This window comes from Sordaria macrospora, chromosome 5, assembly GCF_033870435.1.
Source record: "Sordaria macrospora chromosome 5, complete sequence".
Classification (NCBI taxonomy): Eukaryota; Fungi; Ascomycota; class Sordariomycetes; order Sordariales; family Sordariaceae; genus Sordaria; species Sordaria macrospora.
Genome location: NC_089375.1, coordinates 594,492 through 611,207, shown reverse-complemented (window position 1 = coordinate 611,207; position 16,716 = coordinate 594,492). Strand labels below are relative to the sequence as shown.

Below are 16,716 nucleotides of genomic sequence, written 5' to 3'. Positions count from 1 at the left end.
TTCAACCGGGCACTTGCTGATTACCTTTCCCTGAGAAGCATACCGGCCCCGCTCCTGACTTTGGTTGACACCAAGAAGAACGCATGTCAAACCAAGAAGAAGGGAGCTTCAAGCTACACATATCCTCCGCTCCCTTGAAAACCACCGACGCCGCTGTGGCACCCGAAAACACATACCCATATGTCCAAAGAAGCTGTGGCCTATGGTTGTTGACAACCTGACTCACTCAGCCTCTGATATGTGGCGCAGTCAGAGACAGGTATGGCACTTCCTGAATGCAACCCCGACTTTTCGATAAATGAAGCGCCCACCCACAGCGGAAAACAACGATCGCACGGCTACTCGGATATATTATACTCTACACCAGGTTGATTTAGTGTCCTGCTTCAACAGGAACCCACTCTGCAACGATATCATTCTTGCCACTATCCTGCTTCTTCAAGACCGCCCAGCGAAATCAAGATTCAGCCCAGAATCAGAGTGAGGTAGCTACGACATCAACCCACGCAAAAGGGATTTCAGATGTCTCTCATTGATTCTTATTCTCCCTATTCATCCCATACCGAGCTCACAGCAAGTGGAATCAAAATGTAAGCTCAGTATAGCTTCTTTTTTACATTCAATTGTCGGGTTTGTGCTGCCCATCCTAAAATTGTCTTGTTTTCGTCATTTTCTTCAAACTTGCTAGATGTTGACTGACAAGCAACTAGAGATGGAGATTCAACATGGAAACATCCAGTGGACCGCCCTCTGCAAGGAAAGGACACCATCCGTTTATTGACATTTCGAGAACAATGTCCTCATACCGGCGATATGTTGTCGCTGGCAATGCATCGTTCATTGGTTTCCGACAAGTATATCGCTCTTTCTTACGAATGGGGCCAACGAGAGCCTGATGATCCGATCATTCTTGTCAATAACCGCCAAGTTCAGGTCCGGAAGAATCTTTACGGGGCTATACGACAAATCTTCAAACACTATTCACGTTACCTGGAGCACCGTCGTGAATTCCAGTGTGCACACCGTCGTAAGGCCGTGCATGAGCCTGCGCTACAGGGCCGACGCTTTTTCATTCCATCCTACATGAGAGATCGCTGTTGCGACCACGTCGTGGATGATTGGACGCATCGTAGCGTATGTGGCGACAGGCCTGGGGAGGACTGCTACGAAAAAGCGTTAGGTCCATGGACTAGTCTGGAGGATAACAGTTTCTGGGCTGAGCACGACCCACCACAACTGTGGATTGATGCCCTTTGCATCAACCAAAGTCACAAATGGGAGAAGGGAGGCCAAGTGAGGATGATGGGCACCATTTTCAACTCTGCTACGATGGTGCTTTCCTGGCTGGGTTTGCCCCGGGATGGCAGCGACGATGCCCTGAGAATACTGAGCATGCCATCCGAGCAGCTGCCCCAGTTTATGGCAACAGACGGCTTTACTGACCAACTGAGAGACGCAATTGTATCATTTTGTGAACGTACTTACTGGCGCCGAGTCTGGATACTGCAGGAGTTGATTCTGGCTCAGAAGTACGTCGTCATGTGTGGTGCTGGGTCCGTCACATCAGAGTCACTTGACGGAGCTCTGGCCTGTTTCTCTCAACAAGCTCAACCTATCGACACGAGGAAAGCGAGGGAGAGCTACCAGGGCATAGTCACGAGCGCGGCAAACGAAATTGTTCTTTCGAAGCGGCTTGCCAGTTTCTGCACGTTGAGCCGATGGCTACGTCTCTGTCTTGAAGCCAATTACCAAGCTACTGTCCCGCATGATTATCTTTATGCGCTGTTCTCCATCTCTTCGGACAACGTCAAAGCCAGTATTGAGGTAAGATACAACAAGCCGATTGCGGATATCTATCGTCAGCTCTTGGAATCGCTTGTGGAAGACCCTACGTCGAGGCTAAACAGAGACTGGCTGCTTGGCCTTTCGCAGAAAATGGGCCTTAGTCACCAAGAAGGCATCGCCCTCCTGAACTCGGAGTATTTGAGGAGACATGGCGACTTGGGAGAGCTTTTCACGGGAGTCGGTTCTGAGCCAGAAGTGGACTTGGAGAGTGAGACCGAATCTTGGCCGGAAAGTCTCAACCTTTCTGACGAGGAAGTCACGACGCTCGAAGAAGGATGATTCGCATCTTACGGGGGGTACCGATATCAGCGTTACTTGAATAACCCACAGGTGGCTGGGGAAGTAAGCACTACGGAGACGGGCATCAGAAGCACAGCAAGCTAGAGAGCTCAGTCATTGTCCGAGATGGCTGGTCAGAGTGCTGATATCCTTACTCGACACCCTAAACACCACGCTGGATTCTGCTTGCTGTCCTACCTCTATGCTACCCGGTCCTCGATATGTCTCTGCCACGGGGCCCTTTTTCTTTCATCAACTGACTTCTGTCACTTGCGAAACGCGCCAAAACGGAGTGGAAGCGAAGGCACATACTCAAGCTACCCAGACCTCTCTTCAGGGTTTCGGGTCTACAGAAGGCCCTGGAGTCAACAACAGCGAGCTTCGATTCTCGTACAAGGGACGCCATCCTGGCCTTCTTCAAGCGCTCCTACTCGAAGAGAGTATGGATCCTCCAAGAGTTATTCCTCTCGCAGAAGTACATCGTCATATGCGGCTCCAAAATCATCACAGACGATGATCTGCACGCCGGTATAAACGCCATCAAAGTCTTTTCGAAGCTTTCTGCTTCGGGACACGCGGGGCTCATCAAGAAAACACCGGCGGTTTGGCATATCCACACCAAGTTCTTTGGGTTCCACTGGTTCAACGACCTCAGCCGATTTTCATCGGTTTGCTCCCAGGAAGACGTCGAAGCTACGGAACCGAGGGATCGCATATACGCATTTTTGTCGGTCTCATGGGACTGCGCCAATGGACTTCTCACTATCATGCCGGATTACGATAAGCCAGTTCGAACGATCTTATACGGAACCATGAAGTTGTTGGCGAGCAGCAATGCTTTTGCCATTGGAGTTGCGACGTTTGGGACATCACGGTGAGATGTATCGACATCCTGTTGGGTCACAATTCAGAGGGCTTGCGAAGAAAATGGGTATTTTGGATGAAGACTTAGAGGAGTGGTTTGTTAAGAGAGATGGGGTGCAGAGCGAGCACGGGGCTACGGCGATGGGATCGTTACCCACGGGGACGATAGAGACCAATAAGGAATGGATGTTCGAAAACTCCCGATGAAAGTGCATGGCAAATTGCTGCTCTTGTCGGCTTGAGGACAGAGATGATCGTAACGTCGGAAAAGAACCGAATTTCTCTCCTTCTCAATCACACAGGCAGTTAGGAATTTCTCCTCCTCCATTATTGGATTACTTGATCTTGATTGGTTAGCCGGCTCGTCATGCACCACTGCCTTCGAGGTGTGGCTTGGTGAGCTTGGGAGGGAGCCACTAAGAACGCGGATATAATGCTGACATTGGGCTTTCCTTCCGTCACATAGTTCTTTTGAGAATGACAGCTATAGGATGCTGACCGCATCCATTCTACAAAGTCATCAAAAAATCGACAATAGCGTGTCACTTCACCCAATCCCTTTCTTAACCAAAGTCTCAATTTGGCTCAATGGATATCTAAGGATCAGACGTACAGGTTGATGATGGAAGCCCTCGGAGTTGATAGTGCAGCTGCGGCATGGTACGGAGCCTTGTCATCCCCCACACAAACCGAGAACTAACAACCGTAGTAGCCATGCAGACCCTGACCAACTGACCGGCGAAAACTACCCGTATCGACGACTCGAACATGAAAACTCTATTCGTCTTCTGTTGATTACACCGGGCTCCGGGGAAGAGGCTACTTACACCCTTTTACATGCCGAGTTGGACAACATCCCCTACAAAGCACTGTCCTACGAATGGGGATTACCCAGCAATGATGACCCAAATATTATCATTGACGGGCACTCGGTCAGAATCCGCAAAAACCTCTCCGAGGCACTCAAACAGATTAGCTCGGTCATCCACTATCTCGGCTTCTTGTTTCTGTGGATCGATGCACTATGTATCAACCAAAGCGACAACGCCGAAAAAAACAATCAAGTCCTGAAGATGGGCCAAATCTTTTCAGAAGCGGACCAGGTTTTTGCGTGGACCGGGTCGGAGGCAAACGACAGCGACTGTGCGATGGATATCCTCTACTCCATCTCTACAGCATCACCCTCCGATTCCATATCAATGGTCAAAGCGCTCAAAGAAAACTACCGTGCAAGGGAAGCCATTCTTACCCTGTGCAACCGCTCCTACTGGAAAAGGATATGGACCCTTCAGGAAAGAGTACTAGCGAAGGACCTCGTCTTCATGTGTGGTTCCAAGTCCATCGCTGAGCGTCAACTTTATGAATGTCTCCCTTTGATTATAACCGCAGAAGAATCTCTACGTACCAAGTACACTGACTTCCTTGGTATATCGCTCTATGATACCGCGGGATATCGACAAATATGTGCGAGTTTCTGGAGGATAGATAAGAAGCTCAATGACTGGCTTCAAGTATGTGCTGAATGCGACTTGTTAGCTACCGATCCACGCGACTATGTCTACGCGCTGCTATCCATCTCGACAGACGTGCGCAGCGGTATCCTATCCGTTATACCGGATTACGACAAGCCGACCAGGACACTATTTCAAGAAATATACAACGCGATGAGGGACATATATGGGGCAGATTACTCCATAACCTACCGTCGGGATATATGGAATGCGCCCTTCAATAAGTGGTTGAATAAAAATTTCGGCTTTGATGAAGCTGTCCTTTCGTCCAGTCGTACGTCAAAGAGTTTGCATGGAAAGTCTCGAAGGAAGATACCGAGTTCTGGATCAAAGAGGCGACGACACGATTAACCACGGATACGAGGGCGGCAAAGAGGTTTGATAGGGAGAGAGAAAACAGTTCAAACCCATACCTCCTCTCAGGTCGACTTCCCCCCCTTTGTCAGCTTGTCCAGGGGGCCCAGCACAGTTCTCGTATCTGATAGAAAGTCATCATGATCAAGATTCCCGAAGCTACCTACCTACCTATTAGACCATTCATCAACATCCCTTGATCCTTTAAACAGCCATCCCAAGCGTCGAATTCAGTTCCAACGCCGCGTCCGACCATCATCTTTCCTCCCTCCCTGACTTCCAACCCAGCCCAGTCTCAATCTACCCCGTCAGCTCCGTGACGTTCATCACCCCTTTATTCCCCTACCAAGGGGCACTCACCCCCTGACCTCCCCACCCCCCCTCCAATAACAAACCCACAAAGAATACACCCGGCAATACTCACACCCCGGCCACCGAAACGGATCATCACCATGGCCCTCCTCATGTTCCTGGATCTTTGCTGCCTCAAAAGAAGGCGGTGCCTCTCTTGGTGTAGCACGGACGGCAGAAGGTCTTCCGAGAACGTCTGCGTAGGAGGGTAGGTCCATATCTGCGCTGGTTGAGAGAGCTGTGTAAAGAGGTGGAGGAGCGGTTTCGGATGTTTGGGGTGGTGGTGGTCGTCGGGTAGGACATGGAGGGGAGATTTGTGTAGGGACGTAATGACTTCCAAAAATCTGGTTGAGGTGGTTTGTGCAAGAGGCGAAGCGGGCGTTGATATCGATAGGAGTAGTTGGGTTGGAAGGCGAGGGTGAGGGTGAGGGTGGTGTCGAGGCTGAAGTCAAGTATGAGGCCCAACTTGCGCTTGATGTTGGTCTGTTGTTGGGTTGTAGCCATGGGTTTGGCGATGAGAGGTCGGGTTGTGATTTCTCGCGGGGGTCATCATCGTGGTATAAAGGAAGTGGTTGAGACATGGCCTGCCCTCTGGGTACCTGTAGGTGTCGTTGTCGACGAGTGGGGAGACAGCAAAAGACGCCCATCATGCCAGATCTTCTTTTGCTGCTTCTTGGTAAGGCTCCTGTCATTTGGTTATAGTTTCGTGTTGGTTTGGTTCTGGCGTCTGGCGAAAATGAGGACGAGAAGACGTGACTTTCCAAACTGGACCCTGTGAAACACGAAGATATATACTCCCATCTCGATACCTACCCACCTACATTTTGTATTTCCGACAAGAAGCAGCCGGAAAGCCTTACCTGAAGGTCTCCATGTCATCCCGTGTGCTGTTTTCCACCTTGGGTAACCAAGACGATGGACCGATAGCACGACTGGTAGGGCTGCCGTTCGGGGATAACCTCCATTGCAATGCGCCGCGGTTGTTTCTATTTATTCCATTGGTCAGTCGCATCACCGAGCCGGTACACGTGTAGAATCTGGGGGATCGGCACCCACATCCGGAATGCATCGAATGTTCGCAGTGCTTTCCGTTTTGGGACACCGCGGCACATATCACCTGGGTTGGCATTCAGCCTCACTTCCACGTCAGAGTAGGTAGCATGGTTCGGTAGCCAGATCAGATAGAGACACTGGAAGGATTTACACTTATTTGTTCCTCAACAATGGGGTATCGTGATGCCGTTGAGCCGTGAAGATATGGAAAACGCCTGCTTTGTGCGTGGTTGTGGTAACAAGGTTCGATAGTGGTTTCTGCCCGGTTGAGAGGTTTCATGGAACAGGATCACGCGCGCTGAGAAACTAGGAAGAGAATTGATGATAAGTGAACGAATAGGATGGAAAAGGTATATAGAGCAGATGGTCCAAGGACGATAATACAGCATATGCTCGGAGGGGGGGGGGAAGCAACCTGTCCTAAACGTACTTTATCAACGATGCATGCTGCTTGTGGTGTTGGGGATCGGGCCATGGGTTCAATGGAAGTCGATCGCCTCTCAGGACACGGCCCAGGGGCCCCTTTGGCTGCCCGCTAAAATGCGTTAATTCCAGCGCCCACCCACTGGAGGTAAAGCAGTTTCAGCGATGCTCTAGTGAAAGCAATCATCGGACATCGGGCTCACAGTTTCCCAAATGAACTGCGCAAGAAATCGAAAGTGATATTGTCAATCAGGAAACTATTGCGATTTGCAATCAATCAGCTTAATCCTCTACTCTTCCACAAGTTGGAGATTATGATAATGTGCCGAGTGTCTGCGATAAGTTTTTGACCTAGAGGTAGGTTTCCATCTTTCGTTCGGCTCGCGGGCCAATCCACCGAAGCGGGCAGCCCAGGCGAGGTTTAGATACAGCGCTATTCCCTTTTCTCATTAAACTCGGCATCCTGCTGTTACTAACCTAGCAATTGTCATCTCAACAGCACTAGCAATTCTCCTCCATCCCACTTGGGCATAACAAGCTCCTCCTGTCGGCAACACTCACTCCCTCACTCGCCACATATCCCGTTACAAATTCCGTCCGCAGGGTTTTTCTTTCTTTCTTTCTTTCTTTTTTTTTTTTCCATTGAATTTTCGGGACAACTTGACCGTCACGGAATTTCTGACAGCATCGAATATTTCTAGGTACCTAGGTCAGCTAAGGTAGGTTAAAACGAGTCGGTAGGTCGTTTACCGCAGACGGCGACGGGAAGGACGGGAGTTAGTATCTGCCCTGAGCCGGCAATATGAAAGACGGAGAAGAAAGGCAGAAAAAGGCAGAAAAAGGCAGAAAAGGGCGGAAAGATCTGGTAACAAATACTGTTGGCGATTTGGCGAGGGTGAAAAATGCCTGGCTGTGCGGGCGGGAGTTGATTTTGAAAAATTGCAGAATGGTAGAAGAGGAGAAGTGTGCGAATGAAAGGATTACTACTTGGTTTTCAGTTCCTCAAAGGCACATCCAGCCTTGTGTTTTTCTGTCTGAGTGACTCTGGATCAAACTGGAAGGGCCGGATGTCTTCCATCACCACCATCACCACCATCACCACGAAGGAACGGCGCGGTACGCCCTCAGTATCACGGCATGGCATTTCAGACACTACATAAATGTACAAAGAGGTCTGACTCCCGTCGTTTCGTGCTCTCAAGTCCGATCATATACCCGCGGCAGCTGCTTTAAGGCATACGGACGAAAGCAGTAGGTGACAATGGGCAATGATAGTCTAAGTGTTTGCAGTTCTCAGACAACTTGCCTGCCTTTCAGCACGAGGTGATGCGATGCGATGTGATGCTGCATGGAAATTGTGAAGTCTAAACTGCCTGGAAGAAATCCAAGAAAATGCCAATGATACGTCTGATCGAACTGGTTGATGAGAAAAAGGGTCTACAGTGATAAAAGACGGAAGATAAATGACGCCATTGTGGTTCCTATGGAGCCCACGCGGAGCCGACGAGGAAGGCGCTTGAGTGTCAGCACCATTGAAGAAGACGAAGATGAGGTGCAGGTTGAAGAAAGGGATCTGTACTCAACGCCTTGACTTGATACAGGAGGAGCGTTTATAAACCCGTGTCAGAGACTTGACATCAGGAAGGAACACTTTCGAGCCTATGTACATCAAAGATAGCGATTAAAATACTTACCATCCATGGAAGCATCGTGATGTGCCAAAAACCCCACGATGGAAGGAACGTCGACGAGTGTTCACCTTCCCCTTGCAGTAGGTCCAAGACTTTTGCAAAAACCTCAACGCACGCGAGACGATCTGCCAAGATGCGATCTGCCTTTTCACCATTCTCCAATTTCTCCACCTTACAAGCCTGGCAAGCCTGGGCGCTTCCGCCCAACTGCCGACCCGTCACTTTCAATGTCACCTCGATCTCTCACTGCAACTTCGACTGTCCTTCTTTTCCCGGTTTTGCTTGTTAAGGTTCCAACACAACACCAAGCAACAGCACCGCCCCAATCCAAAACCCGTGAGAACGACACCACGGAAAACCCCCACCCCACATGTTTTCGCAAGTTCTCGGCGTCCCGGGCGACGGGTTCGGATTCGGAAGGTCAGAGATTCGGGGAGGGGTTGTAATGCGACGTCTTGGTATTCTTTGTGGCACCTTGATATGCTTGATCAAGTCGGAAGTCCACTTTCTGGACTCTTGCAGGTTGAGTTGAGGAGAGGGGGATACTGACTGACTGCTACTCCCACGAGTCAGGTCATGGCATGCATGGGACATTGTCAAATCCCATTCATTGTAAGGCTGCACGCGAGCACGGGAGCTGGTGAAGAATGAAGGTGGAAGAGTGAGGAGTGAGGACCTGGATGGCTCTTATTACATGTACATGGCGAATACGACGAGGTTATCGATCATCGAATATCGGCCATCGACAATCGCGACGGCGCCGCTGGGCGCCATGACCTGGCGTGGGTGGGTGGTGGAGGGTAGGGATGGGGATTATCTCGGCGGGCGGGTAGGGAAGTGGGATAAGGCAATGCCGGGATAAGAAGGAGATTCAGGTTGGTCCAAGGAAAGCAAATGGCCGAGGTTGGCAGCAAGGTTGAATATGGCGACATCACTAGTGATGGAGATATGTTGGAGATACTGGAGGGTGTTGTGTTGCGTGCTAGACGGGGAGGTTACATGGTTCGAGAAGAAAGCAGCTTCCGCAACGGGAGAGTGATAGACAGGAACGGGGCAGGACGCCAACATGACGATCGAGGAAGAGCTGCAAGTGTTGAAGACGGAAAATATCAAGATGTGGATGAGAGAAAGAGTATAAAGACTCTTTCCACCATCGTCAAGATCGTCACCGTTTAGCTCCCAGTTCCTCATCCCCAGTCCTCACTTCCTCTTTCCTCACCCTCCTCCTCTTCTCTCTTCTTTTACCTCCTCTCCGTCAACATGAAGACGTCCACCTTCTTGGCGGCCGTCTCGGTCCTCGCCGGCACCGCTGCCGCCGAGTCCATGGCCCGTCTGAGGGAGCTCAAGATCGATACCTGGGCGCGCCAGAACGAGGTCGGCGCTTTCGACGTCGACCGCTACCAGGCCACGGCTGCCACCTCGTGTGTTAACGGGTATGCGGGCGAGTATCAGTGCAGCAACGTCGACTTGAAGGGGTTCCTCCGTCATCAGGACATGGGATCGTCGACGAGGAAGGGCAATGACATCTGGGGTGAGTTTTCTCCCGTCCCCATCTCCATCCAAATCCGAGCTTCATACTGACGATGTGCCAGGCTGGACCGCCCCCAATGGCCGTGAATTCGCCACGGTCGGCCAAACCGACGGCACCGCCTTCGTCGAGATTCTTTCCGATGGTTCTCTCGTTTACCTCGGCCGCCTACCCACCCAAACCACCTCCTCCTCGTGGCGCGACATGAAGGTCATCGGCAACCACGTCTACATCGGCTCCGAGGCCTCCAACCACGGCCTGCAAGTCTTTGACCTCACCAAGCTGCTGACCATCTCCCCCTCCTCTCCCAAGGTCTTCTCCACCTCGACTGACCTGACCGCCATCTACAAGGGCTTCGGGTCCTCGCACAACATCGTCGCGCACGAGGAGACCAAGATGATCTACGCCGTCGGCACCGCCACTTCCGCCGGTTGCAAGGGCGGTCTCTTCATGGTAAACGTGACCAACCCCGCCTCGCCCGTCAAAGCCGGCTGCTTGTCTTCGGGCGGCTACGTCCACGACGCGCAGTGCGTTATCTACAAGGGCCCCGACACCCGTTACACCAACAAAGAAATCTGCTTCAACTTCAACGAGGACACGCTCGACATCGTCGACGTAACCAGCAAGTCCTCCCCCAAGACGCTGTCCTCCAAGACCTACACGGGCGCAAGCTACACCCACCAAGGCTGGCTCGTCGACAGCTCCATGAAGTACCTCTTGCTCGACGACGAGCTGGACGAGGTCAACGGCGCTGGCAAGGCCGCCAACAAGCGCACGACTACTTACATCGTCGACATCACCAGTCTCACCGCGCCTGTGTTTACGGGAACTTACCAGAGTCCTGCTATCTCGATCGATCACAACCAGTATGTTGTCGACGGGCTTAGTTACCAGAGCAACTATGGTTCGGGACTGCGTGTTGTTGATGTGTCTAGCATTCCTTCCAAGCCGGATGGGTCGGGCATGAAGCAGGTGGGATACTTTGATTGTTATCCGGAGGATGACAAGCTTGGTGGCCAGGCCGAGTTTACGGGGTCTTGGTCTGTTTATCCGTTTTTTAAGTCAGGGTATTTGCTTCTGAACAGTATTGAGAGAGGCGTGTTTAGTTTGAAGTATACTGGGAAGTAAGGGAGGTCTGAGTTTATGTGGGAAAGAAAGGGGAAAGCGGAAGAGGGTTGAAGTGAAGTCAACTAGCTGCTGTCTAGTGTTTGGAAGGGAGGGTCTACGGTGGCCTTTTTGGGTGGGGTTTTTGTATACACTGAAAAAAAATACACGGATGCCTATTCCATTCCATAGGCAAGAAGTTCAAGACGAAAGTAATCACGATTGGAAGACGCATTTGAATCTGGACGTGACTGGCCGGCCGACCTCGTGTGAAAAAATGTGACGAGTTTCCAACTGACATTGTCGACTATGCACCTATCCATCCAACCTTTACAGTATTTTCGTTCGTTTCAACTCTGTCTCCCTGGTCCTGCTGATGATTTTCGAAAGTTCGTGATCCCCTTGATCCCCATGATCCCCATTTCCATGTATGGATAATGAAAACGTCAAGTGTTCGAAAAGAAGAAAGAAAGAAAGAAAAAATTCCACGCAATCCAGCCTACCCTACATGAGGCAGTCGGTGGGCGAGTCCACATACCTACCACTAGAGGAACAACTCACATTGTATTATCCGGGAAGGAACAACGTAAGTGGAAAAACAGAGAGAAGTGGTGGTTGGTTGGTAGGTTGGTTGGTCGATCGCACGAACACTGATGATGATACCGCTTCGACTCACTCGATTTGGTTCTCAGCTCAAACAGATGTAGCGCCGGGTATAACTGGCTTCAACCAATATGCTGCTGAGCTGGTGCGGGCCGCAAGGATTCTCTGGTTTGATCCAGTCGACGGGATTGGCTTGAGCAAAGCCAAATCGAGTTGAGTGGAAGCAGTATTCCGAAGAGAAGTGGTGATACCCTTTGGTTCGTGGGTTGGTGCGGTGGTGAGGTGGTCAGCCAGAGTGATGGTCAGTCAGAGTTGCCCGGGCACCTCAAGAGGAACAGGTACAGACACACCTTCCATTATTATGCACCGACGACCTCACCAATGAGTATCTACCTAATTACCCAACCTACAACTCCCGTCTAGTAACTCTCTCACTGAAGGATTGGGTTTGCGTCTGTGGAATGTGGAATACCTATCCTCAGCGGTCTTAGTGGTGTTGCCCCTGGCGAATGACCTTGTTATTACAGTAACCTGAAGCGATGAAGATGAACAGCCCTTGGAGGCTTCGACGACGACGGAAAAGGGCGTTGGAAAGGATGATGGAAAGCTCGGAGGTACCTGCTACGTGAGAGATATGGAAAAGGACATCGCAAACACTTTGATGGCAGACCAAAGACGGTAGAATGAACACGACGGGATACACTTCTCAATCAAAAGCTCCAAACGCGTAGGTCCAAAATCGTAGGTAGGTAGGATCAAGTGGGATTTAACTGCCCCGAATAAAACATTAAAACGCTCGTCAGGCCTCGAAACGCCCTCTGATCCCATGCTTACGCTTTCGAGCCTTGACAAGTACCGGTAGGTGGCTGAGGAAAGCGCGAGCGTCGACGGGAAGTGTGTCCCGAATGTCGACGGGAGTGCCTGTCCTGCCGGAGGATGCGCGCTACCTCCCGTCGCTGTACCTTAACAATAACAAGCCGGATTACCTACTATCTGCTATACCTCTGTATTTTGCTGACTAATTATTAGTGATTTAACAATTACCTACCAGTCGCACACCGCTGGCAACGGAATGGATTCCCCAACCTACATCACGGTCATCACCCAACCACGCGACCAACTCCTACCAACTCCTGGCAACCTCAACCTACACACTGCGCTTCCAGGTCCCTCATCAACTCCCGTCGTCATTGCATTGGATTTGGATTCTCTCCGGAAGCCAGACTGGATAGCAAAGCACCAGTTTATGTCATTGCAGATAGACTGATGGACTGATGCATAAATGCAATGCTTGTGGGATATGAGTGATTGAGTAGGTATTCAACTTCATTATTTCGACGTTTTCATTAACATCAACATCCATATCATCAGGGTTTATCCTCTCATCCTTTCATCTCTCCCCTTCATCCTCCTTCACCCTCACTCTCCTTTCTTCCTCTTCAATAGTGGTATAAAATAGGTATAGGTATGGTATCCAAGCAACAAAAACAAAGCAAAACAAACAAAACACAATCCACACCCAACCCACACAAGATGTCAATCAATCAACCGCCCCTTCGCTCGCTGACAAAAGCAACAGCAACAGCAGCAGGGAGACAGACGTGCAAAAGCTTAGACAAACAACTTATGGAACCACCTCCTCCAGACAGGCCAAGTGGCCAGCTGGGCCTTGTAAGCATTGATGGTGTCCCAGTCGTGCTCGCGACGGCCGGTGTCAACATCGATGTTGTCAACCGTCAACCACTTGCCGCGCTTCCAGATGAAGCCGCCGATCCAGAAGACGATGACAACGGGGAGGGCGAGGTACTGAATGAAGAAGCCCTCGACGTCGTTGAAGCCGCCGCCGACGGGGCAGATGGCTACGTAGAACTATGTGTGTAACATGTTAGTATCTGATCTGCCTGGATGTGGATATCTATCGTGCGGAGCGAGGAAAGAAAAAAGAAAAAAGAAAAGAAAAAGAAAAAAATAAAGAAGAAAGGAGGGGATTGAGGCATACCTGAGCAATCAACACCAAAACAACCAGCGCCAAGCCCAACCACGATCCCCACACGCCACCAGCGGCCTGGAACGGAATCTCATCCAAGGTGTGGCCCTTGAGCGCCCACGCCTGGCGGAAGCGGATATGGCTCAAGCAAATCGATCCCCAGGTGAACAGCGCCGCGAGACCGGAAAGCGAAAGCAGCCAGTCAAAGATGGTCGGGCCAGCAGCCGCCAAGTTGACGTACGCAAGGGGACCAAAGGCAATAATAGCCAGCACGGAGAACAGCGGGCGGTTGGAGCGATCGACGTAGGTGAAGACCTTGGGGGCGTAGCCCTGCTGAGCAAGGGCAGTCAAGGTGCGCGAACCGCCGTAGACGCAGGAGACGCCGAGCGACAGGACGGATACGAGAATGACGACGTTCATGAAGGAGTCGAAACCGGTCAGGTTGGCGTACTTGCCGACCAAAACGAAGGGGGAAGCGTTGACGTTGATGAAGGGGTTAGCGCCCAAAAGGTTGTCATCGTCGTAGGGGATGAGCAGGCCGACGAAGAAGAGACCGAGGATGTAGAAAAGGGTGATACGCCAGAAGACCTGCTTGATGGCTCCGGGCAGGGACTTGACGGGGTTCTTGGCCTCAGCGGCGGCGAGACCGACGAGCTCGGTTCCGGAGAAGGCGAAGGCCGCGGTGACGAAGCAGGAGCAGAAACCACGGAAACCGTTGGCGAAGGCACCGGGGCTGTACCACAGCTTGGCACCAGTGTAGTGATCGTAGCGGGAACCCTTGGGACCGCCGCCGAGGACCATGACGAGGCAGATGATCAGGAAGACGACGGTGGCGCCAAGCTTGAATGCTGATGCCCAGAATTCTTCTTCAGCGTAGCCGAGAGTGCCCCAGACGTTGATTATGATGATGGCGACTAGGAAGATTGTGATCCAGACGGCTGTTTTCGGGCGAGTTAGTATTCACATCCTTTCTTTGTCAAGAAGTGAAGAATTACAAGGATGTGTCACTTACCGACGTTTATATCCTGATTCCAATACCCGACCGTAAAGCCACAGACAGTAAGTTCAAGAGGCAAAACAATAGCCCACTGGAAGACGTAGTTCCAACCCATGGCAAAACCCCAGGAAGGATCGATGAAGCGAGTAGAGTAGGTATAGAAACCACCGGTAACAGGGAACATGACAGCGAGCTCGCCAAGGGCGTAGACGACGTTGAACATCATGACACCGATGATCATGAAATCGATAAGGAGCGAAGCAGGGCCGCCGTTGTGCAGGGCCTTGCCGGAACCGACGAAGAAACCAGCACCGATGGAGCCGCCGATGGCAATCATGTGCAAGTGGCGGGACTTCATGGTGCGCTCGATCTCGGTGCCGTCGCCGGGATGATACCGGCGAGGCTTGAAGGAGTTGAGGTTGAGACCATTTCGCGTCATGAAGTCCTCCCGTGGGAGGTCCTCGGCAACGCCGGCCTCATAGGCGGGAGGAGGGGCCGCGGCGGCGACATGGGTCTCCTTGTCGTGGGACCCTTTTTCTATGTCGGACATGATGGGTGGTTTGGAGGATGATGGATGGAAGGGAGGTGAGGAGGGAAAGGAAAGGAAAGAGGGACGCGGGAGGAGAAGGGGGACAAGAGAGGATAAAGTACTTGTTCGAGATCGAGCTGTCGCGTCTGCACACGCCCAGGAGAACTCGAGCAACCTTCCCTCGGCCTGATGAGGAGACCGTGGGAGAGTGTACCCCAACGAGCTGGCTAGCTGGCTGGATGGCAAGGTAGGATCAGGATCACATAGGGGTTGTTAAAGGGAGGCGTCCTATCAGGAGCCAGATAAGCGACAGCGCGGAGGATTGCCTTAATGGCTCTGCGGGAAGACTAGAAAGATGTAAAAGCCCAGCGATGGTGGTGCAGCCAAGCTTCTTGGATTGCGGAGGTGGCCCTGCTTGAAGGTGAGGTACTGGGTAAGCGTCTCGGACGGTAGCCCCGGATGGGAAAGGCGTCAAAGTCTGAACAAGATAGGGTAGTCCGGAGGGGGTCTGGGGTTTGGTGGTTGGGCTAACACATGGCAGTCCATGAACTTGTTGAAGTGTGATGCGCAACGGATCTGTGTTGTTGCCCTGGTTGGGTTCGCAATTTGTGGACAAATAACAATGTGTACAAAGCACACTCGCACACGTGCAATAAGCGAGGAGGCAAAGTAAAGGAGACATACTGAGGAGGGGGGCAAGGATGATGATGTCGAAGCATGGAAGGCACCTAGAAGATGCAACTCTCACCACTTCATCTTTGTCCGCAGCCAATGGGGTGGTCTGGCTGGACGGGCCCAGGCTTCTCAGAGATGAGAGTGACTTGATGGACTTGTAAGTGCTAATGACGAAAACGGAAGGACATTATAGGGCCAAGCCCAACCAAACTCGGCCAGCTGATGGACGGGGTGAGTGAGAGAGGCAGAGAGGGTGAGATGCGGGAAACTAGAACTGCATCAGGGATCAACACCGGCTGGGCAGTCAAGTGAGAGATGATCAAAAGCTGAGGAACAGGACAACTGGTGATCTTGGGGGTAAAACAGCTAAGACGCCGACGGAGATTGTGTGTGATCAAGGACGAAGTGGTTCGACTATCATTGGGTTCACTGCTCAAGAGGACTTTTGATAGACTTTGAGTATAACAATGAAGCCCGAGATAGGCGATGGATGACCTCTCGGGTCCAGATGCTGTGGATTCACAAGGGTAATACATATGGAAACGCAACCTAAAGAGGAGGAGTCCGACGCGTGGGAGGAAGTGTCCGCTCGGTCCCCGTGGCTCTTGTTTGGTTGGTTCCGTCCCCAGTCCCCTAAACAGGGTTGATATCCATAAGTGATGGATGGTGGTTTGCGAACTCGAAAATAGAGACCATGTCTGGTCTGTCTCCACCGGGGCTAGGAAATCAACTAGCAGCTGAGACTAGCGGAATGACGAACAGACCATTGGATGGCATTCGCTAGGAATCGTTTCTTTTTGAGGACGAGGAGATAGTCAAAAAGACATGTGGTGGTGGTGAGAGTTTGGACGAGGTCTGGACTGTTTTGTTGCAACCATCACTACAGATACGTACAGTATTGAGGGATCCGACAGCTCGGTGA

General features: G+C 51.4%; 4 protein-coding genes across 4 annotated transcripts; 2 read left to right on the top strand and 2 right to left on the bottom strand.

Annotated features, from left to right (window-relative positions):
• Positions 1-1,329: 1,329 nt before the first annotated feature.
• Positions 1,330-3,344, top strand: SMAC4_07241 (uncharacterized protein; the record flags this gene model as incomplete). Its single annotated transcript, XM_003344624.2, has 2 exons — positions 1,330-2,040; positions 2,481-3,344. The coding sequence occupies 2 exons, from the start codon at positions 1,330-1,332 to the stop codon at positions 3,000-3,002; spliced, it is 1,233 nt and encodes a 410-aa protein (XP_003344672.1). The 3' UTR covers positions 3,003-3,344.
• Positions 3,345-5,209: 1,865 nt separating this feature from the next.
• Positions 5,210-5,896, bottom strand: SMAC4_07242 (uncharacterized protein; the record flags this gene model as incomplete). Its single annotated transcript, XM_003344625.2, has 1 exon — positions 5,210-5,896. The coding sequence occupies one exon, from the start codon at positions 5,894-5,896 to the stop codon at positions 5,210-5,212; it is 687 nt and encodes a 228-aa protein (XP_003344673.2).
• Positions 5,897-9,631: 3,735 nt separating this feature from the next.
• SMAC4_07243 (uncharacterized protein) lies at positions 9,632-11,234 on the top strand (the record flags this gene model as incomplete). Its single annotated transcript, XM_003344626.2, has 3 exons — positions 9,632-9,902; positions 9,964-10,939; positions 11,006-11,234. 3 exons carry the CDS (start codon positions 9,632-9,634, stop codon positions 11,025-11,027), a joined length of 1,269 nt encoding a protein of 422 aa, XP_003344674.1. The 3' UTR covers positions 11,028-11,234.
• Positions 11,235-12,878: 1,644 nt separating this feature from the next.
• SMAC4_07244 (uncharacterized protein) lies at positions 12,879-15,688 on the bottom strand. The gene is made up of 3 exons (XM_066090596.1): positions 14,606-15,688; positions 13,606-14,531; positions 12,879-13,475 (listed from the first exon to the last, which is right to left on the bottom strand). The coding sequence occupies exons 1-3, from the start codon at positions 15,138-15,140 to the stop codon at positions 13,218-13,220; spliced, it is 1,719 nt and encodes a 572-aa protein (XP_065947075.1). The 5' UTR covers positions 15,141-15,688; the 3' UTR covers positions 12,879-13,217.
• Positions 15,689-16,716: the final 1,028 nt, after the last annotated feature.